At 28.5% G+C, this 18,463-nt stretch overlaps 1 protein-coding gene and 1 pseudogene across 1 annotated transcript; both read right to left on the reverse strand.

Annotated features, from left to right (window-relative positions):
* Positions 1-509: 509 nt before the first annotated feature.
* LOC129297449 (17.3 kDa class I heat shock protein-like) lies at positions 510-1,212 on the reverse strand (annotated as a pseudogene).
* Positions 1,213-16,441: 15,229 nt separating this feature from the next.
* Positions 16,442-17,317, reverse strand: LOC129297450 (18.5 kDa class I heat shock protein-like). Its single transcript, XM_054935790.1, has one exon. It carries the CDS (start codon positions 17,090-17,092, stop codon positions 16,622-16,624), a length of 471 nt encoding a protein of 156 aa, XP_054791765.1. The 5' UTR covers positions 17,093-17,317; the 3' UTR covers positions 16,442-16,621.
* Between the last annotated feature and the right edge of the window lie 1,146 nt (positions 17,318-18,463).

Raw genomic sequence — 18,463 nt, forward strand, 5'->3', positions numbered from 1 at the left:
CCGACCTCCGTCCCGACATTCATCTCCACACTCTCTCCCAGAGCACCCACACCCAGTCATCTCTTCCATGCTACATTTAGAAACTCCAAAATAAATGGACTAGATTTTTAAATCCCAGCAATATGCAAACGAAGCTCCCACATTATCTCATTTTCTCATACCTGAGCTGTCTTTCTCGCCTCTCACAGTGCCGCTATGGGAATGAAAATGACGCCCCTTCCAATCTTTTTTTTCTTTTACTGTCAGTTTACTTAAACCCGTTTGCAGCATAACCTCTGGCATTCACACTCAAAATGAAATTCGCCCAAATTACCACCAAAATAAATTTCAAACACTGACGAATTAACAGAGAAAAATAAACTTCTATTTCATTCACATCACAAAACCACACTCATCAAAGCACAAGTTAATTTACAGGAACACTTTTGCTTTACTAGAACAGACGCTAATATTTTCTTTTAAGACGAAAACTCAGATGAACACAAACCCATAATGAAAGCATAGAATTGTCATCCCTTCTGCTCAACCAGAATCTCAATCGCCTTAACGTCAAGTTTCTTACTTCTTGCTTGGGAACAGTGACAGTAACCCCCCCATTCTCCATGGAAGCCTTCACTTGATCCATCTTGGCATTCTCCGGCAACCAGAATCTCCTCAAGAACTTGCCGCTGCTACGCTCCACGCGGTGCCACTTGTCGTTCTTGTCTTCTTTCTCCACGTTTCCTCTCTCCGCTGATCTGAAGCACCCTGTCGTCTTCGATCTCAACCTTGACCTCCTCCTTCTTCAGCCCTGGAAGATCGGCCTTGAACACGTGTGCTTCCGGCGTCTCCTTCCAGTCAATCCTAGTTCCGACGAATGCAGAATTTTCCCGAGAAAAAGTTGAAAGAGCAGAGGTGGAGGGAAAGTCCTTGAAGGGATCCCAGACGTCGAGAGAGAAGGGATCGAAAACGTTGCTCCTTCGGCCGCCAAAGAAACTTGGGATCAACGACATCTTCTAATCGTGGAGCTTCAAAATTGGAAGCGAGAGCAGAAAGTGCGCTGCTGGTATTGTTGCTTAATCACGAAGAGGGTAATTGAATGATAGTGTTTCGCTGACGAAGAATGAGGGGATACATCGGGTATTTCAATGCAGAGGAGGGAGAAACCTCGTACTTTCGAGCTCACTCTGATATTTTCCAGAACGGCCTAGTCTTTTCGCGCCGAATTGACGATGGAAGGGTCCAGATACCAGATTTTAAGTTTAGAACTACAGGGGCATATTTATTTTCTGTTTTCTCAATTTCTGACCGAAAAAATAAATAAATTAAGGGCTATTGATTTTTTATCTTTAAAAATAAATTTTATTTTTGAAATAAAAAAATTTTAAATTTTAATTTTTTGAAAATTTTTTTTATTTAATTATTTTTAAAAATTAAATTTATTTTTTATTTTTTTACAGAAACTAAAACAACTTTAAATTATTATTTTTGATTTTTTTTAGTTTTAATTTTTAAATTCACTATACATTTCATTATTTAAAAAAATATTTATTTGCTTAATTTTTCTTATACATTTATTACAATTAAATTGCATATTAATATTATTATCCCGTTTATTTTATTAATTTTAAATTATTTTTATTTAATTAACATCATTCAATGAATTTTCATTTCAGTTTTATTTTAAAAATAATAATTTCAAAATATATATAAAAATAATTTTTTAAAAAAAAATAAGAATAAAAATCAAACATGTCCTAATTTTTTTCTTTTAAAATTTGTTTAATTATTTTTGAAAACAAAAGAATTTAAAAATTTATTTAAATAAATTTTTTTATTAATTGTTTCTAAAAATATTTTTATTTTTTTTAAAATAAAAATAAAACAACTTTAGTTTTTTATTTAATTTTTTTACATTTAAAATACATTATATTTGATTATTAAAAATTATAATGTTTGATTATTTTTATTATTAATCATTATTATTAATTAACTATAACACTCATTTTATTTTATTTTTTAAATTAAAAACTATTTTTTAATTGACATAATCTTACATATTTTTATTTCATTTTGTTTTAAAAATAATTTTAAAAATTATATTTAAAAATAAAAAATGAAAACAAAAATCAAATGTGCTCTAATTTGTAACATTTTAATTTTCAAATTTTATTATTCAATTCTACTTAAAATGATTTTTTTTTTCATATTTTGTGGTAACGAAACTGTACAACTTTGTAATTTTTTATAATTTTTAAAGAATACCCATAAAAATATAAAATGTATCTATTTATATTAATAAGATATAAAAGATTACAACATTTCATATTTATAAGATATAAAATAAAAAATGTATCTAATTTAATACAAAAATTGATCATAAAAAATAATTAAAAGTAGGAAAATTACAAAAGAAATTAGAAGAGTGAGGCATTGTAAAGCCCGTGTACCTTAGGTGCCCGAATATTTGTATACTGAACATAATATTGAAATTTTGGATATTGTATTGCTCTATATTTAATCACATTTTAGTTTATAAAAAGAATTGAATGCAAATTTTGAAACCATAAATAATAGTTTGTAATAAAAATTGAACTATTGACTTTAGCTAATTAGATATACTAGTTTGAATGATCACAGTGGATCTTAAAGTTATTTCAAATATATTTAATTTTTATTACAATTGATTAGAATATTGATTTATTAGCATCAAGAATTCGAGATTAGTATTGAAACGAGCTATTGATTATTGAAGGTTGATGCAAAAAGGAAATTAGTGGTTGCATGTCAAAAAAATCTTTTGCCATGGAAATTACTACCTACGTCTAGTATTATCACACTTCCCCTCTCTCCTATCTTATTATAAAACATCCATAATTATTTTATTAAATAAAAAGTGATCAAGTTATTATTTTTATTTAAAAAATAAATGTTTAATTTTATCCATATTTAAATGAAAATTTTTAAATTTGCATTATATTCTCATTCATAATTAATAAGTTTAAATAGAGAAATATTGGAAAAACACAATAAATACCCCACCAAATGTTTTATATTTAGGATCAACAAATTCTTCTGAAAAGCATTCTATAATAAGGATTGGAGGATGTATGAGTTACTTTTTTTTAAATATCATTATAATATTATATTTTATTTGCACATTTAACAAAAATAAACAAAAATAAAAAAAATATTTCTTTGGTCTTTTAATAGCCTTTATTTTTAAATATTTTTGTTTCCATCTCTTTAATACAAACCAAAAATTGTAAAAATAAAAATTTAATTTAATTCTCCTATTAAGAGTTAATTTTCAAAAAGAAGAAATATATAAAAAATAAAATATTAATCCTTTTTTAAGAATATTTTAAAATATATATATATATATTTATATATTTGATATTCTATTGTCTATATGTGATGCATGATAAATATAAAAATGAAATTTAAATCCTTTTTAGGATTATTTTTTATAAAAAAATAAATAAGAGGAGATAATATATAATGTCTTCAAAATCAATTTTAGATCTCAGCCCTAACATCCTTTTTCTTGTATGAAGGAGTTAAGTGAGAAGTGGCCAGACATGAGTGAGCAAGGCGTCCGCATTCGATGCTCATCATTATGGCGAACACTGAGTTCTCATTAGGGCCAAGATTTGCTAGCCCTCTTTTTCAACCTAAAATGATCTTTGTCATTCTTTTAAATTAATTTTTAAATATTTTGATATTATATTTATTAAAATAGAATATATAAAAAATTTAATGTTAAATCTAAACTATTTAGGATACATTTAAATGGTTAATTTATAAAAATTTATAAATTTTTAATATTAAATTAGGTCATTGAGATTATATCTAAATTATCCAGGGTCTATTTGGATAGTTAAATTATAAAATTTTTAATATTAAATTAGACAGTTAGATTAAATCTGTATTAGCCACATTGATAATGAATAAATTTATAAAAATTTTGAAATTTTTTATATTAATAATATATATTAAAAAGTATTTAAAAATTAATTTGAATGAATAGTAGAGATTAATTTGGACTGAAACAGAGATTAATGAATAGTAATCCTAGCCCTGATGAGCAAACAATGTAATACCAAATGAAATCTGTGAGGAAATTGATCTAGATGGTACAAAGCAAGAATAGCATGAAATCAGTGATGCACAAAGAAAGGCAAAGAAAAGAAAAAGTGAGAGATAGAGGTGTATGGATTAGAGAAGCAAATGGCAGTGAGTAATCATGCTTTTAAAAAAATCCACCCACTTTGCACTCTATACATGAGTGATGAAGCGATTTAGAGAGGAGGAAAGTTCATGTTTGAGCGACGCAAGTTGGAAGTGAGGTCTGAGTCTAGAGGCATGAAAACTGGAGAGAGAAACAAATTGAGAGGGATTCGAGTTTGAAGCACATAGAGCAATGGAGAACAACTAAGAGTCAGAGAAGAGTCGTCGCGTTGAGCACTTAGAGGGAAGCAGTGAGCGATTGAGCACTTGAAGAAGCATGACTATGCATAAAACAAAAAGTAAGGTAGGAAGTTGATGAATGAGAGGAAGGGCCTAGTTTCAAATGGGTTACAATTTTACATTTTCATTCTTCAAGGCTTAATATAATTTTAATCTCAAAAATTTTTGAAATAAATTTATATTTGACGATCGCTTGAATTTTGTAAACTATTTCTCTTTCGTCTTGGGTGATTTCAAAATTTGATATCTATTGGGCAATATTGAAACTAGATAATATAAGGCACCATACTTGCTCTTTATTCTGAACATACTTATTAGGCGTTTGATCAAATATATGAGAAAAGGGTATTGGTTTGAAAGAAAAGGACTTTGGTTTGTTAGTTCTATGTTATTCTCAATTGCTTTTGTTTAAGTTCTTCTAGGTGATGTTGCTCTAGTAGTTAATTATTCTCTTGGTTTTGTCAAAAGGGGTTCATCAATTAAGACTCCAAAATGAAAATGCTGCAATTAAAAAACAATCACTTGAAATTCTCTTCATTTTGTTTGCTAAAATTTCAGATTTGGATGGATATTAGCCTACTAGTCAGTGGGTTCTTTTCACTTGTCACCACACCTTTTATGGGATTAATGCAGCAATAAGGGAAATTTTGATATTTGTATAGATTATGTGCATTATTTTGTGGCATGGAATCAAGTGATGTGTTTTGAAATTCTCCAATCTAAGCTAATCAAAATATGTGGTTGCGTTGTGGGATTGCCTTGCTATGGCAAGCACTAAGCCTAATTTAGAGAGAATGAAAATCATGACAAACCAAAGAAGGAACATTGTTTGATTCTCATTTTCCTTTTGCATGTTTTAAACCTTATTGTTGATTTATAGATTTTAAAATCTTCATAAACATTTAGAATGATCTCATACTATGTAATTAATAAAATTTTGTAGGTATGATGATCAAACTTATATATATTAATATGGGTTTCAATAGCTCAACATTCAAAGCAATTCTTTTATAATTGAAATCAATAAAAATGTCTACCAATATTGTATGAGATTTGGAGAATCTTCACATATGAACAAATTAATAGCCTCATCGTGTGAAATAATAAGGCCTGTAGATATTGTGATTATTAATTTATATAGTAAATAAATAAATGACTTTGTAAATAATAACATAATCAACATTTTAAAAAACTAATTAATTAAATTAATGTATTTAAATTATAACCATGTTTGCACAATTAAATATTTTGATCATGTGAGATTTTTGAATCTTCATAAACCTATAAGATGTTGCGTTACAGGTATAACGATTAAGATTTTTTTATAAAAATATAAATTATGCACACCCACACTTGCATAATAAATCAATTAAATTAAATATATATTTAAATAAATATCATTCAATCCTCTCGTGTGAGATTTTTGAATCTTTACAGATATTTAATATATGTGAGTCAATAAGATTCTACAGGTATAATGATTAGGATTTTATACAGTACATGCTTAAAAAAATTGAAATAAATATAAACATATACAATTAGAGAATTAATAAAGTAAACAAATTAAGCTATTTGATTCTTTTATTGTGTGAGGTTTTAGAATCTTTGCAAATATTTAAAATAATTATATTACTGTGTGAGTCAATAAGACTTCTCTGGTGTAATGGTTAAATTTTCAAAAAATGTTGAAAAAAATTAGGCAAAAAAATTTTAAACTCTTTTCCTTATTTCATAAATTCAAAATTAAGAATAATTAAAATTAAATTATTTTTTTTGCAATTTAAAACATACATATCTGAATTTCATAAAATTATTTTATTTTTAAAATAGTAAGTCATTTTTAATTAATTTTTCTTCTAAAAAAATAATAAAATATCAAAAATAAAATTATAATCTTAAACTAGTGGGCTTTCATTCTTCCAATAGTATATATAAGCCCTAGGTTCTGTTGAAATATTTTGACATATCTTGATAAACAACTCGAATAATGGAAAAGCTCCTCAAGCATCTTGCATTCTTCAAAATAAGTCTAACAAATTGAAACTCAATTGCACTGCAATTGAATTTGTGAAAACAAACTTTCTTCGGTTGCGACAAATCACGTTGGGAATCATCAAGTTCTGGTTCCGCGAACCATTGACCCATAACTCTATCAGCCACAAGAATTTCAAGCTTGGGACAATTTCTGGTGCAAATTAGTATAATTTTCAAGGGCTGACTCGTCGAAATTTCTAAATAGGTTGCATTGGAGAATGTTGGGACATCATATCCAGAGTGGTCCTGCATGCACAAGGAAGACCAAAACATGATATAAAAAATGGTAAGTGAATTAAATTACTTAAATATACATAATTCATATAGCATACATACCCCACTTAAGCTGAGACATGTAACATTAGAAAAAGCTTTCAATGAAATGAGATCACATGGAACGCTTGCCTTCACTAAATGCTCAAGCCTTCGATTGAGTTCTAGTATCCGAGGGCGATCATTAGTAAAACGCAAATGATGAAGAGCCAAGTCTTCAAGATGATCAAGACACCCATAAAGAATCATTGCCACGTGTTCAACATATGGAAATCGAACCCGTTCTTCAGTCCGGCAAGGATATTTATTTAATTTCATCAATAAATCGAAAACAGAGCTTTTGTAAGTGACCGTTTGGTTTGTATCAAATGTGAAGTAAAATATATATATATATATATATATATTCTGATTCCAGTTTTTGATGCATAAGGTAATTGACCTCTAATATCCTACTTGATAATATTTCAACTTTTTCATTGATTTTCTTATAAAAAAATACTTTCTAATTTTATTATTATTTTTTATTATTATATTTTACTTATATAAGAAAAATTCTTATGTTTTATGATAGCGACATGGTGCAAGTTTGTATTTTTTACAATTTTTAAATAAAAAATCCATAAATTGTGTGGTTTTGATATATTTTTTCTTAAAAATTATCAACAAATAAAAAATTGTTTTGTATTGAGATGTCTCTCATTTTATGTAAAAAGGTTTATGAGAATTAATGGGGTTGAATCTAATAAAAATGATTAGTCTTGCATAACAACAAATCAAGGTTCAAATTTCTATTAAGAAAGATACTCACAATTTAATACTTGATCATATCTTGAATCTCTAATAGAATATTTATGAGTAATAAAAATTTAAAAATTTGAAAAATTATAAAGAAAATTAGAGAGATGGGACATTTCAATGTTTACTGATATTTGTTTACGGAGCATTCTAGGATAATTTTTCTAATATTTGCATGTTGTGTTTCTCCCATTTTAATCACATCTTAGTTAGTTTAGTTGGGGCCGGAATATAAAAAAAAATGGTTTGTATTACGAATAAAGAATCGAAGCCTTGACTTTTAGTTGATTAGCCACTAGTTTTGATGATCAAAGCTGAAGTTAGAAATGTGAATCGAATCATATGGATTGGCTCGAATTATCAGTCATATGGGTTGACTTTGGTTGGAAAAAAAAGTAACACAAATAAACACTAATTTTTCTTGACCTGAATTATATAACTTGTGAATCACAATGTTAATCCTGATGTGTTAGGATTGTCTTGTCTAACTCATATTATTTTTTTAAAAAATATAATAAACAAAATATAATGAATTGAAAGAGAAAGATAAGATCAAAAACCAGATATGTTAAACATCAAACACAAAAAGAGATTTGATAGTAGACTGTTGTAGTAAGGAATAACATTCAAATGATGATGTTGATCAGGAATTGGTCTCTTCTCTAGAGAGAAGGGAGAGTATTTTCTCTTGCTAAGTAAGGAAGCTGCAATCTAGTATTGTCCAAATGGTTGGGTTCATTTGAATAAGTTTGATCTATATATCTAATGTCTAAGGGTGTGTTTGGATCTTAGTTGCGTAGAATTAATTATGAAAAAATTTAATTAATATGATTGATTTGGAATATAATTGATTATGCTATGTGGTATATAATTGATTCATAAAATTAATTAATTAGATTGATGTTGATCAAAATTGAAAAGCAAAATTGAAAAGTGGAATTAAAAATAAGGTAAAATCATAATTTTGTAAAAATATATTTAAACACTCATGTTTCATGTTAAAATCAATTATGAATCTGAAATCTCATTTTTAAAAAAAATCCAAACACTTATTATATATGTCAAAATCAATTATGAATGCAAAACTATATTTTTTCTTAAAAATATCCAAACATTTCCTTTATATTTCAAGATCAATTATGAACCCCAAAACCATAGTTATCTCATAAGCTATTTCTACTTAATTTTCAATTCATTTTTTCAATTATACGTTTATCAAATTTTATCCAAAAATTATATATATTATTTTACAAATCATATTTGTTGGTTCATAATTAAGACATAATAAGCGATGTTTGGATATTTTTAAGAAAACTATGATTTTGAATTCATAATTAATTTTAACATGCATAATGAGTGTTTGGATATTTTTTAAAAAAATATGATTTTGTATTCATACTCAATTTCAACATGTAACATAGGTATTTGCAGTGGCGGAGTCAAGATTCTAAGTCAGAGGGTGCATAATAATTAATAAAAAATTAATTTGTTTTAAAAATAATAACTATCCTAAGACTAAAATTATAATAACATAATTTATGAAATTGCATGGCTTGGGATGTCTTCTTGGCATTCAAATATACCCTATGCAATCAATGGGTGCTTGGTAGAATTGGCAAGGGCTACTACTAACATTTTTTAGGGAAAAGGTTCAAACTTGAAGAGTGATAGGTGCGATAATTGAAGCGACCTTAAAGAGATCATTTCATCAGTACCCATAACCACTGTAAGATCTCCAACATGGGGCTCCAGATTTAGTCTGAAGCAAGCAATGAACCTATGATACCATAGGATATCGGGCAATCTAGTACAAAAAAAATACCCTATGAATTCATTTTGTTCAAGTTTCGCACATTTATTATATGCAAATGTTAAATAATTTAATAAATATTAAATATATTACTATTATATTTTTGTTAAATAAATCAAAATAAATTTAATAATATGAAAATATTAATAATTTGTTATAACAGAGTCATAACTATAAGGAGCGAGTTATAATACGTTAAAGTTTAATAATTAGATTACAATCAAATCAAAATTGGAGGGACTACATAATTAATTTTCTCATATACTACTTTAATAGCTTATTATTGGCTTTTGGGCTTATCCATCAAGATTTTTAGAGAGTCCTAGTTGAGTTAGAAGTTTTTTATTTTTTTTAAATATTACATGTCAAAGAGAGAGAGAACAAATGAAATAAAGAAGTTATTTTTTTTTAACAAGGTTTTTTTGTTTACCAATGTTTAGGGTTGAATACCATATGACTTTTTTTAGAAAATCATGGCATTGAGAGTTCCTTGTTTAAGAGATCTAAAGCATGATTCTAATTTTTCGTGTGGATATTTTCAATTGGTGTATTTTTCGTAAGATAACACATCATAAGATTTTCGATTATTATGTATATTTCTATATCATTTGGTATTAAAACCAGGTTTTCTTCTAACAAGTTATATCCTTCAATCTATTGCACCTTTACATTCATCTTTATCTTTTCATTTCTCCATCCTTCCTTCTATATCATTTGGTATCAGATCCATATTCATTAAAGGATTGGTCATTGAGGAAATTATCCTAGAAAAACCCCTCAAGCTACCCACAAAAGTCTAAATATTTATCATAAGGGGAAAAAACATTACTATGGAAAAAACAAGGCTCTTAGAATTTTTGGTTGCCCTCTTAAAAAGATGAAAATATGTGAAAATAATTGTATGCAAAATTTACCAAAACAGTGACATATATAGCAGAAGAAGATCAAGCAACAATGAAATAGAGAAACCTTAAAGCTGCAACGACAACATAAATTTTCCTACTTGGCCTCCTCTAAAGGCTATTGAAGTGCATTGTTCAACCTCTAATTTTTATGACTTTTTCTCTCATATGTCTTTATTTATATCTCTATATAATGACCCTAAATTTTAAAATTTAACAAAATTTTCTCACAATATATATTTTATTTAAACAAGTTTAATAGCAATTATAGGAATTTATGTTAGAAATTTTTTCAAGGATTCAGGGTCTAAATTTTTCTGAGAGAAAGGCTAGTTTTAAAATTATAAGAAAATATAGTTTCCTTTCTTGTAATTTTATTGGGCCTTTTTTGGTGAATTTCTTGTGCTCTCGCAATTTTTTCCAAAACTTCTTGTGATCATTTTTATATCTTCGTGCGAGATGAAAAATATAGCAATCTCTTTTTGTTCTTCATTGCCATTATGCATCTCTCTAGACCCTCCTAGTCGGTTCATTTTCCTTGATTCTTATCATTTTTTATAGCTTGCTGTGACTGAATATCGTTTCGCTGCTATTGCTTCACCTAATTAATCCTTCTCGTTCACATTGCCAACCACGTTAAAGTTGGGTTGCTGATTTTTCTTTCCCTCCCATCATGCTTATCTGCATCAACAAGAGGTGAGCAACACTTTATTTGTTATTCTTGCCATCGGTTTGATGTTCTCCTCTCAACTTCTTCTTTTCAATCCTCATTCGTCTGCCATTGAGGAGGAAGGAAGTTGGTATTTCTGTAGGTCTTTTTGTCACGAGGCTGTTGGTGTTGGGTTGAAACTCTTTTCCTTTTTCTTTGTGCAGTCCATGAGGTATGTGTGATAGTTGTTATTGAGCGTTTCTACGACTGTGAGAGTGTGGAGTTGCTAGAAATTCCTTGGCTTGTTATTTCTTGCTACTGCTCTATTTTAGGTTGATAGCCATGAGAGTGCTTATGTTCAACATGTAAATTCTCTTCCTCTTCAACCGTTGGTGGTGGATGAGTGTGTATGGTTTATTTTCTTTGGTTGGCCGATATTTCTGTCTTGTCTTGCTGGTACTGTTAGGTTTTGGGAGGAAGATGTTTGATTGTGGTTGTGATTTTGTGATTTAGCCAATCAAGAATACCCTTAACATGTTCGTGTAAAGGCTTGAATGAGAGATTTAGGTGTTGTTTAGATAATATGTGTGCTATTTTACTATGTTAAAAATTAATGAAGAAATTAAATGTTAAAAATTGTTAGACTTTGCTTGGGTGTTTGCCTCATAGTTTAATTGATGATGAATGTTCTCTTAGATTTGGAAAATATTCTTAAAAGATTTATTTGTGGACATAAGATTATTAAATTTTTATAATAGAGTTTGGAAGAACTGTAAATATTATTTGAGAGAGTATTTGTTTTTACATGCAAGTAATAAAGTTAAATTGCTCATTGAAATCGTGTAGCACATGAAAAGAAATTATTAGAGTATCTAATAATTAAAATTTTGTAAGCTTAGAATAAGAGTTGTGTTAATAGTTGTGAGTAATTATTGTGTAGTGTTACTGATTATTTGGTAGAAGTTGTTGAAGAGTTTGGTGGGAACTTAAGGGGTTATTGAGAAATTTAATGAATAATTGAAGAGTTTGAATGTTAATTTCACTTGCTTATATTAAGAAGGGAAATTGTAGTGACATAAAATATGTTGGTTTACATGTTAGATTAATCTAGGGCATTATTGAAGTAAGCAAGAAATTGAGAAATTCTAGCTATAAGATTTTTAAAAACTTAGGTGAGTGGGTAGTGTTTCGAATAAAATTTTAGTAAAATGTTTATAAAATTATTTTATTTTAAATTTTATTATTACTCCTTTATAAATTGTCTTAATATCTTTTTTCAATTCAATTTTTATAATAATTATGTCTTGATTTTATAAATAATTTATGTTATTACAACCTAATTATTTAATTCTATGTTTAATATGAAAATGAACTTGGGCAATGAGAATTAATGATAGAATAGAATGGTTGAAGATGGAAACTTTAAAATTTCTTTATTATTTTATGCACGCTGTTTTTATTAGAAGGACTAAGATCAAAACGCTAGTTGTTAACGGTAGTTTTGTTAGCTCTTAATGTGTTATAATCCACCTAACTTGCAGGATGCTTATAGGAAGTGCTAGTCTTGTGCGAAGGCCAATGCATGTGGATCAGAGGGATGGTATTTGTGAGCACTGTACTCACATTTGTTTTCGCAGGCTTCATGCATACATTTGATTCATGGCTTTTGCTGCGTTTGTTTCGTAGTTTCTAGTCATGCTTAATTGGTTATTTATCCTCGTAGACTGTATATCCATATTTATTATTCATTCTGATAAAGCCCTCTTATATTTAAATCATAATTTATTATTTTTGCATTAGTTCTTTGAAAGGATTCTATCTATTTGCACCAGTACTTGAGATGATTACATTCTATGAGTTGTACAAATTTTGACAAATTTATACTGTTTTATTAGTATTATTCAATTTCAGAATTGTATTATTGAAAAAAGAATTTGTTTTTATTTTTAGCTCAAGTATATTCTCTAGTATTTAATGATATTATTTTAGAATAAATCTATTAATTCTATCTTCATAATTTTTTTATGTATAATTTTAACTGAAACACTATTCACTGAAAATTTCTTTGGTCTCAGATATTGTAGCTGACCTTGTGTCTCAAGCAGACCGTTGAGGGCCTTTTGATTGCTTTTTGAAAAAAGTGAAAGCATATTACAACTATTATTTTGGTGAAACTAAATGTTGTATTTTGTAATTATAACTTAATGCTTCATGTACGTCATATTTAAATTCTAGTCTTATTTTGTTATTATGTAAATTGCCAAAATGGAGCTATTTGCTGGTCAGGTTGGTAGGTTCTGTTGTTGTTTGTGAAAATTTTGGGAGGTTCGACTTATAGGGAAGACTCTATCGAAATTTCTACAAAATACTTAGGACTTTATAAACTTTATCATTATATATAACTTACACATAAAATATTTTAGTGTATTTTTTGATTATTAAGACTTATGGAATATACTTTTTCTTTTATATTTCATGCCAATCATACCCTTAATATTGAGGTGACACTCTGCCTTTTGCTTCCTAACTTGCTTTATCTTCTCTCTCATACACTCGCTACTTTTTTTAAGGGAGTTGTCTACATAATATTAGTATTTAAAGAAATAAAACACATCAATTCACCAAGGACTCTCTAAAAATTCTAATGTGAAAACTCTAATGGATAAATCCAAAAGCCCATAATAAGCTATTAAAACTTAAAATATTAAATAAATAAAATACATAAAAAATAAATATGAAAATTCAATAAAAAAAACTGAATTAAACTAAATGAACACTAATAGCCAAAATATTCCCCTTGACTCTGCCATTTTTGATGCCATCATTGATTGGAAGTCTTATATTGCATGACATATTGGACACTACTTGTCCTTGCATCATTCTTCCCCTCTTTAAAAAGAGTCATCCTAGCCTCTTCATGGTCTTCCAAATGTGCTCAAATAATAACAAGACTCAAAAACAATTTAAAAATAACATCACAAGAGAAATTTAGATTTGAGAAGAAACAAGAGAGTATGATCAAATAAGATGATGTGCAATCCAATCAACAAATAAGATAAGCTTAACTCAAGTGTTTGAATCAAACCAAATTTGAAAAATCATAAGAAAATAAAATTCTAAAAGAAATTGAGATAGGTTAAGATTTCATAATGAATAATAAGATTCATCAAATCAAATCATATGGGGAAAAAAGATATTGTAGATTTAATAAATTTATCCCTGATAAATTGCAGCTAGCCTCTTGCCAAAATTTTGATCTACAACGAAAAATATAAAATGTTAGTAGATGATTTTTTTTTCCAATAAAAGAGGATAGATAAGTGAAAAAGTATGAATGGATGGAAGGATAAATAGATTATTTATGCAAAATGAAGGGATGGATGGATGGATGAAAAAATGAAGATGAATGTGTAGATGGAATGGAATGAAATGGAAGGATACAATTGATTAGAGGAAACTTAAGCTCTAATGCTAAAATGATACAAAGACCCATGGGATAAACCGAAATTCCATGGTACGTGATCTTACAAAGAACACTAATTGAAAAAACTAATATGAAGAGTTGGAATCATGCTTAGAATTTCTTAAACAAAAAATTCTCAATACTATGATTGCACGAAAAGCCGTTTTCAATTACAAACACCAATTAAAAAAAATGAAGGTTGTAAAAAGAAATAACTTCTTTACCCTAAATACTCTTTTATGCCATCCACATAAGAGTATTATTTAAAAAAAATAAAAGCTCTTAATTCAACTTCTAAAAACCATAATGTGAACACCTTAATAAATAACTTCACCCAAAAACCCATAATAAGATATCAAAACTTAAAATACTAAATACATAAAAATATAAATACCAAAATTTATTAAAATAAAAAATGGACTAAAATAAATTAAACGAACTTTAATAACCTAAATATTATTTTCAATTTCATAACTCTTTTACACTTGCAGTATGTTTGGTTAGGAGTTTTGGAGGTATCACCCTTTCCCTCTTTTAGCTGGAAAATTTAAAGGGGAGGAGGGCCAAAATTTACTCCTCCCCTCCCCTCATTTTGATCCCATCTAATTTTGGGTTTTTTGGGTAAGGAACCAAATATCCTGATTAATTTACTCTCGACAATTTTTTTATATTCCATAAATATCTATCAATTAAAAAAATAAAAATAAACTGTGTATTCCGACTTCCCAGCATCATCTTTTCTTCTCTCCCTCAAGCTTGCTTGGGTGAGGAAGAGGAGTTTGCACTTCCTAGTCTGGAATTGAAAGTCGGTTGTAGCTAGCTTCTTGGCCAATTCTCGTGTGCGCGAGCTTTGAAGTGGTCTGGTTTCAATACCGCCATCTCCTTTAACGTCTATTATTCTTCCTGAAGCAGACGATGCAGGCATTTCATGTGAGGAGAGAGGACCAACTCTTTGCAGAAGCAAGTAGGGAAGTCATGGGTTAAGAACACGTGTTGCTTGGTGTTTCTTTTTACTGGTTGTTATCTGTTTATTTGTTTTGCCTTTTAATTTGGGTTTTTCTGGCTTTCAATGGATGCCTCTTTACTGATAAAAACAAAAATGATTGTCTATTATAAAATTCTTTTGAAATGTAAATTAATTTATATAAAATAAAAATAAAAAATAAAAAAATCTGATAAAAAATAAAAATAAAATATGTGAGTATGATAGTAAATTAATCATTTTATCCTCTTCCCTGTAAATTAAACAAAAATCATCACAAAACCCCTTCCTTTTCCATCAACAAAACCAGACAAAGAAAACATAAAAATCATTCTCCTTCCTCAAATCAAACGCACTCTTGCACTATCAAACCGTGTTTTGCAAACCCCGTTACGTTCCACATCGGACGCCTATCACACTCACGAGGCTTGTTATTCTGTTCACGGATTGAGGTGACAGGTCATGTGTTAAAAAGTCAGATTTATCCTTTGGATTCGGCGGAATTTATTTTTCTTTATTCCTTTGGACAATTTTTTTGGGCCAAAAATACCTTAGATTGAGAAACAAATTTTGTCCGGAAAAGGCGTGAAGAAGGCAAGTAACGGCCTTCAATTGATTTAAATTGTTCTTTAATACGGATTTAGGATGTTAATTAATTTTGCAAGGAATAATAACATTCAAGTCTTCGAAATCAAATTCATGACAGTTGATATTCCAATTATTTTTTTTAAAAAATCATATTTTAATTTCATCATTTGAATCATATTTACAGTTTATTTAAAAAAAATCATCCAAGTCAAATTATTATTATTTTTTAAAACTAACTACCATTCTCTATTAAGATGATAAAGAAAAGAGAAATTTCCCAACTTCATTCCTTCCGCATTTGCAGAGGTCTTGCTTGCTTCTTCACCCAACCGGCCTTCCCACAAGTTTCTTCTGATTTCTTTCCAATCTTTTTTTCTTTTACCGTCAATTTAATTAAAACTGCTTACATCACAACCTCTGGTGTTCACACTCAAAATGAAATTCGCTCACATTAGCACCAAAATGTCTATAGCAAAAAACTTCAAACACAGACGAATTAACGAAGGAAAATGAACTTCTATTTTATTCACATCACAAAACCACACTCACCAAAACACACGTTAATTTACAGGAACACCTTTGCTTTACTAAAACAGACGCTAACATTTTCTTTCACAACGAAAACTGAGATGTATATAGACCCAGAATGAAAGCATAGAATTGTCATGCATTCTACTCAACCAGAGATCTCAATGGCTTTAACGTCAGGTTTCTTAACTTGTTCCTTGGGGACAGTGACAGTGAGAACACCATTCTCCATGGATGCCTTCACTTGATCCATCTTGGCGTTCTCCGGCAGCCTGAATCTCCTCAAGAACTTGCCGCTGCTACGCTCCACGCGGTGCCACTTGTCGTTCTTGTCTTCTTTCTCCACGTTCCTCTCTCCGCTGATCTGAAGCACCCTGTCGTCTTCAATCTCAACCTTGACCTCGTCCTTCTTCAGCCCTGGAAGATCGGCCTTGAACACGTGTGCTTCCGGCGTCTCCTTCCAGTCAATCCGAGTTCCGACGAATGCAGAATTTTCGCGAGAAAAAGTTGAGAGAGCAGAGGTGGAGGGAAAGTCCTTGAAGGGATCCCAGACGTCGATAGAGAAGGGATCAAAAACGTTGCTCCTTCGGCCGCCAAAGAAACTTGGGATCAACGACATCTTCTAACTGTAGAGCTTCAAAATTGGAAGCGAGAGCAGAAAATGCCCTGATGGTATTCTTGCTTAATCACGAAGAGGATAATTGATTGATGCTATTTCTCCGACGAAGAATGAGGGGATACATCGGGTATTTAAATGCAGAGGAGGGAGAAACATAGTACATTCGAGCTCACTCTGATATTTTCCAGAACGGCGTAGTCTTTTCGTGACGACGTGACTATGGAAGGGTCCTGATACCAGATTTTAAGTTTACAACTGGAGGGGCATAGTTTTGGCTCAAACAAAGAGGGGCATATCTATTTCCCCACTTTCTAACTCAAAAGAAAAAAAAAATTAAGGCCTATTTATTTTTTATCTTTAAAAACAAAAATTATAAAATTTATTTGAATAAGTTCTTTTCATTTAATTATTTTTAAAAATTTTTATTTTTTATTTTTTTAAAAAATAAAAATAATTTTAACTTGTTTTTGTTTTATTTTTTATTTTAAAAATACATTACATTTAATTATTAAAAATTATAATTATTTTTACCAATTTTATTATTAATCATCATCATTAATTATCTATAATCATCACTATTAATTCATTTTTAAATTTTTAAATTATTTTTTAATTGACACAATGAAATGAATTTTCATTTTCTTTTATTTTAAAAAATAATTTAAAAAATATATTAAAAAATAATTTTTTAAAAATAAAAAATAGAATAAAAATCAAACATGCCCTGATTTTTTGCTTTAAAAATTGTTTAATTATTTTTTAAAACAAAAAATTAAAAATTTATTTGAATAAGTGTTTTTCATTTAGTTGTTTTCAAAAATATTTTAATTTTTTATTTTTTAAAAACAAAAAAGAAACAACTTTAAATTGTTTTTATTTATTTTTTTATTTTTAAAATACACTAAATATGATTATTAAAAATTATAATTATTTTGATCTATTTTTATTATTAATTACTATTATTAACTATCTATAATCATTACTATCAATCAATTTTTTAATTTTAAAAATGTTTTAAAATTGATATAACTATATAGATTTTCATTTCATTTTGTTTTAAAAATAATTTGCAAAATTGTTTTGCAAAATAGTTTTTAAAAACGGTTAACGTGGCACACATATTGGGCCTTGGGCCAAAAACTCTAAATCAATAACTAAGTTAATTAACCTAGAAGTCAGCATCGTCTATGGGTTTGTTAGGATCAGATTCTTTCCTTTATTTTTATGTTTCATTTTATCCCTATAATATCGATTAGATCCTTTAACTCCTAGAATCTCAACTTAATCCTCTCCTGTGATTAAGGGCCTCTTATATCTACTTATCCAGTTGCTTTTATGAATTATTCAAACTTTTATGGCATCACAAATTCA

Source organism: Prosopis cineraria, unplaced genomic scaffold (genome assembly GCF_029017545.1).
Source record: "Prosopis cineraria cultivar Desert tree isolate PC_DT_omini unplaced genomic scaffold, ASM2901754v1 PC528, whole genome shotgun sequence".
NCBI classification, from domain to species: Eukaryota; Viridiplantae; Streptophyta; class Magnoliopsida; order Fabales; family Fabaceae; genus Prosopis; species Prosopis cineraria.